The sequence below is a fragment of the Protopterus annectens genome, chromosome 1.part1 (genome assembly GCF_019279795.1).
Source record: "Protopterus annectens isolate FY-2018-M chromosome 1.part1, PAN1.0, whole genome shotgun sequence".
NCBI lineage: Eukaryota > Metazoa > Chordata > Ceratodontiformes > Protopteridae > Protopterus > Protopterus annectens.
Genome location: NC_056726.1, coordinates 1,859,078,940 through 1,859,088,541, shown reverse-complemented (window position 1 = coordinate 1,859,088,541; position 9,602 = coordinate 1,859,078,940). Strand labels below are relative to the sequence as shown.

Here is a 9,602-nt window from a genome sequence, read left to right as displayed (position 1 = left end):
CACTTTCCAAAACATGTTTAATATTAATAACAATAAATCATTTGTGTGGCTCACAGGTTAAATATTAACTTTCTACAAATGAATCCTTACATTTTAATAGTCTCTTCTCTTGTTTGATTTCATAGGGTTTTTGCAAGCCATTTTAAGCTTAGCCAGTTATCCCTTGTGAGACTCGAACCCTGCACCTTGTGTTTGTAAGGCAAACACCTTAACCATTAGGCCACCCTCCCTCATTTTAGCTCTTTTATGGGCATCTTACTCATACCTCCACACAGAACCTTTTAATCAATAAAATCACTCTATTCAGAGATTCCATCAACTTCACATCTAGCCAGTGTGGTTATGTCATGCAGTCTCAGTGTAGTCTAGCTGACATAGGCTAACATTTGGAGCTTAGTAAGAACCCCTATTTAACTTATGGTAATACAGAGTGGTTTGGAAAAACATATGTTAGAAGAAATGCCTTGTGGAGTATCATGTGATAGCCATACATTTTGGCATGGGCTTTGCTAGCCAAATACTGCTCCTGTTGTTTCCTGTATGCCTGCTTAGGTACTTTACCTCATAGTAACGCTTGTCACATATTTAGAAATAAAACAGCAGAACCTTATGTACAGAAAGGGAATGCAGCATCATATTTGTAGGGATAAGCATGCTCATGTTTCCAAATATTTGTCTCTAGCCTGACCACTCCATGGCTTCATTGCTTTTTCTGCAGGACTGTGTGTTACTTTATTTACACTGAAGATTGCATTGAAGATTGATTGGAGAGGTCATCAAGTTTCAAGTCCAAGCTATTTCTTTGTTGTTTGAGAAGCAAAAATCTCTCCATTACATCAGCCCCCAAGTTAAACAGAAGAGCCAGCCAAGCAAGGCCAAAAATTATCCACAACCCTACCAGGCTTCTGTACATGGATATATATTGCTTGTTTGGGTTAACTCCTAGAAAAGAAAACAGAGAAAAACAATTGCTCATAAATGTTGATTCTTTGATTCAAATGAATTAAATGTGATTCTGCTTATACATATTAATTTACTTTCAATTTGCCCAAGAAATCAAATGAAAAAATGCATTTGTTACAGCAGCTACATGGCTTTACATTTTATGTTTCATCTACCTGCATTATAACAGAAGAAGGAACAACTAATATTTAATTCTAGCATGGGCTTGATTTAATGCAGTCATATTTATATTAACTTTTTATACTCCATTATAACACACTTATCAGTAAATAATAGAAACCATGAAAGGGATGCTATATGAAATAAAATAACAGTAGGATTGCTAATCTAGGATGCACTGTGATGGGGGTATTAACTACTGTTTCCACCCATTATTCATATTTTCGTAATTACATCAATATTTTCATAAATGCATGTCCTACATATTTTAAAAGTATACTTTGGAATTCAGTGGTGGGAAACAGAAAAAAAATACATGGCAAAGCCCATATTTAATATATTTAATGGACTATGATAGATATATTGCTAACTGTTTGTTAGTAATTATGACGATTTGCAGTATTTCCATATGAACATTAATAATTTCAAGATCAATAAAATTACAAGCAATAATTGAACACAGGAGAAAGCATTGATGATGCTACAGAAAACTAACATTGATGCTTTTATTGTAAGTTACACAGCTTGAAAAAATATTAGTTATACTCTTAGTAATAGAAATAGGCAAGCTTTTTTCATATTGATGTAATTATTTCAATAAGCAAACACTCAGAAATGAATTTACTGCCACCCTGAGAAAGTTCAAGACTCCTGAACAAAATGGCTGCTGACTATCTATGTCTCAGTTGTTACGTTTCCAAGATGTGAACAGTTGTTTGTAAATTAAAAAAAAAATATTATTCAGAATTTTACTGCATTATGATACAGTATTGATGTAAACTTTGTAAATAAGCAACAGTGAGAAACTGAACCATCAATATGGCAAGATAAAGGTGACTGTTTAAATGACACAGTGCAAAATATAGAATTAAGTGACTGGCTATTTAAAAGTTTTTCATGTCAATTTAAGCAGAATGGAACAAGGAGAGACCCTCAAATGGACACGTACAATAATAGTGTCAAGAAACTGTATGATTTACTGTTTAAATACAGGGCTCTAATATAGAAAATGAATACTTGAAAGAAGGCATAGTCCCAAAAGAACTAAGAATTTGTAAATATCCTAACAACATAGAAGAGGGTACTGATCTGCAAAAGGAGTTGATTGATATATTTAATCATTTTGGTATTCAAATCTTAAGAGCTATTACTAGACAAAACAACAAAAACAAAGCAATATTGCATAAGCAGATAGAAGACATTAACCATAATATGACCAAGGACCTTATGTTTACTGTAGAAGGTAAAAGGGAGAAATATTTTAATATTAGAAAAAAGATATGTGAGAAATGTAACATACTGATTAATAGAAAGACAAGAAAACTTGAAAGAGAAATTACCCTAAGCCTAAATTGAAAAAAAAAAAAAAAACAGAAACGAAAATGTTGGCAAATATAATAATGGAGCTAAGTATTAGCAGGGGGACCAACATGGTAGAGACTGATACCAAAGTAATATAAGTGATGAAGGAGTAAACTTGAATGATCCTATAGAATACCTCCCTTCAAAGATCTTCAAGGTTAAAAAACAAACATCCCACTCAGAAAAAACAGAATTATTAGAACCCGAGGGGAATAAAGGAAAGGAGAAGGGGAAAAGGAAGATATTAGCATCTTCTTTTATACCATCTTCCACACCACTTCAAGCAACAATTATTAAAAATAATTATAGATACACTTGTAATAATTGTAATATATTTAATCATAGTAGCATTGAGTTAACAGCAACGCACTTTAGTTTATTATCCAAAGGGCTCAGATTTATCCCACAGAAGAAGGGTGATCTAACTAAAGCACTATTGGACCTTAAGTTATTTGTAAGGAAAATGAATTTAGATGTGCTGTTTTCAACCAAATATAATGGTGAAGTTATAAGAAAGAAAAGTGTATGCAATCCACCTTTACACCTTCAACTTAAAAATTTCGAGACAGTGGTAGAAAAGAACTAAGAAAAGCATTTCCTAAAGGTAGATACAAATTTAATCTTACTATGAGAGAAAAGAAAATTTTAGATGAAATTAGAAAGAATGATAAAATTAGGGTTATGGGATCAGACAAAAGTGGAAAAGTAGTTATAATGGATACAATACTATATGAGGACAAAATGAACAATATTTTAGAAGACACTAGTGAGTACATAAGGGTGTCAAAAAATGAAATAAATATTTCTTATCAAAAGATAAATATGGCATCAAGTGATATGTTAACAGAAGGACTTATTAACTATGACACCTACAACTATATGAGAAATGATAGACCAAACATTTCTCCATCTTTGGAATACCCAAAGTTCATAAAAATGAAATGGATTCACCCTTAAGACCCATAGTGGCTGCGGATGGATCATAAATTGCCCCATAGCTAAATATTTAGATAATAAGCTAAAAAGGTTATGGATAAATGAAAATGAAATCCTAAAGGATTCATGGGACTTTTTAAGGAGTGTTAAACAAGAACTATGCACAGATGATATAATCTTCATCATGATAGATATAATTGATTTGTTCACAAATATTCCTCATGACAAAGGCATGGCATTTTTTTGAAGAGGCCTATTAAAGGATAAAAAGTTGCACCATAATGCTTTTCTTGTTTGCCTTCATTTGATTGTATTGAAAAATAATTTTATTTATTTTGGTGGAGAATTCTTCCAACAAATGAAAGGTGTTGCCATGGGAGCTGCCTATGCCCCCGCATATGCTAATATTGTACTAACACCATGGGAAGAAAAATTTGTTTTCCACTCAGAATATGCAAAGTGTTGGGTCCTTTATAAAAGGTACCTTGATGACATATGTGCATTTTGGATGGCTACAGTAGACAACCTTAGAGAATTCATGTGTTATCTTGGAGAGACTACAGAATTTTTTAAATTTACATATAACTTTTTCCATGATACTTTGAATTATTTAGATGTATCTATCCATTAAATTTAAGGGGGGTTAAATCTACATTATTTAGGAAATAATCCTTCTCAAATTCATATTTGCACTATACAAGTGCCTAAATTTCCACCAGAAAAGAAGCATAGTAAAAGGACAACATGTTATAGCCAGCAGAATGACCTTAATGGCCATTGATTTTAATGATGAATGTAATTTCCTGGAAAGTCTTTTTAAAGAGAGAGGGTACCCCTTGTATCTGATACAAGTAGTTAAAAAAAGAAGTGTCAGAAGGGAGACAAGAAATATTTAAACCTATTTTAGGAGAGAGAAAAAAAACAGGAAAATTGAGAGACACACATGAAGTGAGCCAACAAAAAAAAGATTTATACAATAGGGCATTTATAACAGAATATAATGGCAACACAAATATTATCAAAAACATTATTGAAAAAGTGGGGGAAAGATTTACAGGTCTAATGGATATAAGAGAAGTATCTGAGAAACCATTAAAAGCAATATTTAGAAAGGCACAAAATTTGAAAGATGTATTAGACAAAACAAAGTGAAGAACAACAGCACACGTCAAAAAAAAGGGAACATTTAAATGTGGTGCATGCCCTGAATGCTCATATATTTGACACAAAGAGGTAATTTATTTAGGAAGTAGAAACACAATAATAGAAGGAAAGAATTACTTTAATTGTGACATATCCGGTATAGTATATCTTGCCCTTTGTGAAAGCTGTGAAGCATTTTATATAGGAAAAATAAAATGTAAACTTAAGAAAAGAAAATACGAACATTATCATGAAATACAAATTAAAAATTACAATAACACATTCTAAAAATACACTAAAAAGTGCACAAGGGCCAGATTTTTATTTTTTTTATTAGAAGAAATTTAAAAAAAATACTTAAGGGGAGGGCCATAGGAAAGAAGAATTGAATACAAGGAACTATGGTGGTAAATTACGTTAGAAGCCAACACATTCCCTGGACTTAATAAAAATGTTTTCATAACCCCACTTCTCAAAATGAGACCAGCTAAGTTATAAAAGAAAAATTCCTCTGGTATTATAGTATTTTACAGTTTCAAAGAGATGATTTGAGTTGTATTTTTAATAAGCTTCCTATGATCTTTTGACATTATAATTTTATATCATGGTCTCATCTACAAATTCTTATACACATGGTATACTGGAACAAATGACAACTTTAGTTTTATCAGTTTTGGAATATCGTGTTTATCCACTAGATGGAGTTTAGCATTAGAAATGAATATAGGTCCTAGCACAGTATTGTTTTTATATATTTTAATTAAGGTACGCTGTTAAGCATGTGTAAAAGTTTTCTTTTAAATATTTTAAATGTTAAGCAAGATTTTGAAGAAAACAAAATAACATGATTTGTTTTTTTTTTTACAATTTGGTTTTAATAAACATGTTTAATAACACATTTTGATATAAGTTTAATGTAAGAAAGTTTTATTAGAGTATTCATTTTATTGGTAGTGAAATAATTAAAGTTTTAACTTTACTGGTGATAGAGGCAATTGATTCTATTTAAATGAGTGCAACTGTGGTTGATGTAGCATCTGATGAAGTGTTATGGTGAAAGACGAAAACACAGTGATTAAGTTAAGCGTTTATGGTGTTTTATGTTTTTTTGTTTTAATCAATATTTGAGTGAAGCTTTTATAATACTGGAGCATTGCTGCCATTTCTCCTTCTAAGTGCTTCTTTTTTTTAAACTTTGCAAATAAACTGACTTCTACCATTGTACTAAAAACTTTTTTGCTGAATGCATTGCTGCTTGTACTTTTTTAATAAAATTTACTTTTCTTTAGTCCAGCTTATGATTTTTGATTTTTTTCAGAAAATGCTCAGGAATCTTTTCAAAGCACTTTTTATTTTTGGCATTTGCTATTTTTTGCAGACCTTTTAGTAGTTGTTCAGAGTAGTTTATTAAAGTAAAGTTCTATAGTGGCTCATTTGCAGACTACAAAGAAAGTTGAATTATAGTTTATGCACTCCTTATTATTTATTCTGTACTTTATCAGTCAGTACAAAACACAGGTAAAGTGGAACTCATAATGGGATCATTGGTGCTGCATTCCATTTTTCAAAATTTTTATAAATGTTTATATAAAACATCAATGATTATATTCATCATTTTGACTCCTTTGTAATCCTTCCTTTTTTCACTGATAGGCATTAACAAGTGTGTCCTGACTCATTTTAGTTTCAAGTGACTAGTGTCTTTTTCCACAAGTTCCCAGATTTTGTAACCTCACGTTATGGTGAAAATGGAAAGAATGACTGTTTCTAAGCCAGATTTAATGTGTCTGAAGCTGGGGAAGAATTGTTTCTTAAACAGAACAGATTTGGCACTTTGAAAAAAAAAAAAAAAAAAATATATATATATATATATATATATATATATATATATATATATATATCCATTCACCTGTTCTCTACTATACATAATAAATTCCATTAATAGTACAACTTAGAAGAAACAACTGATTTATAGGTGAAGAGATCATAGATCAAGAACATATTTCTCAGTGATCACCAGGTTTAGGTAGAAAGTAGCCGTGAAAGTAGGTTTTGAAGTGCTTTGCCTTAAGACATGAGATAAGCACTCAAAACACACATAGTGTTTGAAAGCATAATTCAACAGATGGCTGGCCTCTCTCTTTTTTTAACTCCCTGTAGCTGACCATCAGCTACCATCATCTACACTCATCTCCTTGTTCATTAGAGTGAGGGCCCACTTCAGCCTCCTCCAGGTTCAAACTGACCCACATTCCTAGCAAGCAAAAAGATTAATGACACTGGTGCAATGTCATACTGCAATCATTCAGGTCTATATCATATAGTCGAACTGCGATAAGTTAAAATACGAAAATATCAAACTGCAAACTCCAAAATGTAAATAGATCGAAAACTCACTACTTCAAAGATCAGAACTCTGAATAGCAACGGTCAGCCAGCTTTACACCCGCACTACCTCAAATAATAAAGATAACACACAACCACTACACCTGTGAAATATTGCATAACACAACCCATCTGCCACATGAAGCTACACTACCCAGAAGTTCGAAATGTAAGAAATTCCAATGCTCAGAACAGTGATTTTTTTTCCCAGGGAAAAAAAAATTTTGTTCTGATACACAACGTAAAAAGACACAAACACTTCAGACTATTAATAATGTGGGGGGCTTCACCCCCCCACACCCCCAATGTGGGTGGGCTGTTCCCCCACACCCCCACTTAAATATACCAACTCCGAGATCACACCACAGTGGATACTTCATGCATATGCATGCTTTCACAATGACGCTAAACATCAGTGAGTACGGATGGGCCAACTATAAAAATTCAGAGTTCTGATCTTCGAAGTTTTGAGTTTTCAAACTATTTACATTTCGGAGTTTGCAGTTTGATATTTTTGTATTCAAACTTATTACAGTTCGACTATATGCTATACTCCCCAGTCATTCTATTAGCACTTCTAATCCTTACCAGTACTCTGGCATTGAGGTTATTTCCTGAGCACAGTTTTATCCTATCTACCCCCCAACCTTGCATCAGGCTTGCCAGCATAACAAATTACTACCCCTGTGAGGTGCATGTACACCTCTGCATATGTGCAGCCTTCCCATTAAGTATCTCACCATTTATGCAGCATGGAGCCAGACAGACTCACACTCTGCTTATTGCAGCAAAGCTAGACTGCCTCCCTTCACCCAGGATGTGCTAGCTGACATCAGACACTCATTCCCATCTTAAATCTGCTGCCCCTTCAGTGCCTATTCAGCTAATCAAGCATGGGTCACCCGGGGTGCAATAAGGGTTTCATCCCTCTGTGCCATGGGGCCTCTTGAGACTGGTCTGATTTGAAAATTACATTAGCATAAATTATACATAACTTACACAAGTGGTGAAGAAAAGGAATAAACATTTTGAATATTGAACAGTTAAAGATAAAATACATATTTGTACAAAAATGAGAAAAAATATTTATGTTTGTTCATAATTTAACATTTTTATTTTGACCATATATTTTCAAAGTAGAGTATGATTCAGGAAACTGTCTATAGCTCTTAGCTTGTAAGTTCACTCTTAAGGAAGAGTATAATTTTTCCGGTTATTCTTGGTATCTGATTTGGATGCACATATAAACAATTCATATTAAGATTATTTAATGAAATGATAAAAATAGTTGGAACAAGACAAGAAGGAGGTACCTTCTTTGGTGAATGTTGAGCAAGTTTGAAGGATTTTTAGTAAGAGGCAGGTTTGAGAATTATATATCTTATAAAATGCTTTAAACTAAAAGAAGTCTGGCTGAGAGAATAAAAGAACATGTTAGGGATGTTAAAAATAGGAAGATGAGCAGCCCAGTGGCAGAACATTTTCATTCAGAACATGGGGTATAATAGACAATATGAAAGTCACTATTTTGGAACAAGTATATAACAGATATGGAGATGAAAATGTATTGAAAACAATTTTAATAATGAAATATGAAACTTTGCAGCCTTTAGGAATGAATAAGAACTTCATGGGTTAATTGTTAGCTTAACAATTAGGAACTGATTTTATTATGTAATGAATTGTTAATTGATATATTAAATTCTTATTTTGGAAAGTAGAGCTGTTTTCACTGGTCTTTTGTGCGGTTTCAGAACAATTTGCTTTTGGATAGTGGTTATTTTAATTCATATTAAGAGCTAAATCTTTGTGTAAAGATATTAATACTTTTACCCAAATGTTAGGTACTGAATCTGGGCCTGGGGTTTTCCATTTAAGAGCTTGTCTTAATTTTGTCTCAATATCTGCGGTCATTACTTTATTTATTTATTTATTTATTTACTTGACATTTGTTAACTGGGTTAGTCTGACTGGGATATAAGCCCTTTTACAGCAGAGGCCCAAGGAGAAAAGTTCCAGACATATAAGACATATACAGATATCTATCAGATTAATAAGGATAAAAAGAAACTTGTATGGTAGGAAGCTAAAGTGCAAGTAGGAGTAGGTTCACAATAACAATGGTTGCGTAATCAGAAGAGTTATTTACTTTACCCCATTTCAAATCCTGTACATTAGAATTACTTTCCTTTTTTAATTCATCTATCCATTCAGTTTCTTTGTTATGTTCAATGGAATCTTCATAAATTCTTCTTCAAAGTGTGCCTTTTTGTGTGATATTTCTATTCATTTTACTTTCTTTCACAATTCTCTATATAAATTGTGCAATTTGTACTTTTCCTTTATATTTATCTGCATACCTTCTACATTTTTCTCCTGTAGTGATATTTTTAGTTTATTATTGACAATAGTATATGATAAGTTCTGGCCTGCTTTGATACTGTGTGTTACCTTTATTACATTTATCTTTCTAAGTCATTTTGATGATCTCTTCCCTTTTTCTATAATCTTCTAACAGTGGCACTTCTTGTCATAATAGTCAATTACAGATAGTTTTCTCGAGTCATTGTTTCTGTGGTGGCATTTTACTTGTCCCTTTCCTTTGTTACTCTATGTTACTCTATGTTTTTGTAGCAATACTTTATCCATTATTA

The 9,602-nt window shown here is 32.3% G+C and overlaps 1 protein-coding gene across 1 annotated transcript in view; it reads right to left on the bottom strand.

Annotated features, from left to right (window-relative positions):
• Positions 1-736: 736 nt before the first annotated feature.
• Positions 737-9,602, bottom strand: part of LOC122816723 (potassium channel subfamily K member 16-like) — a 614,095-nt gene continuing 605,229 nt past the window's right edge. Inside the window, exon 5 of the mRNA XM_044089717.1 lies at positions 737-942. Coding sequence (XP_043945652.1) covers positions 737-942 — 206 coding nt within the window. The remainder of the gene's footprint in view (positions 943-9,602) is intronic.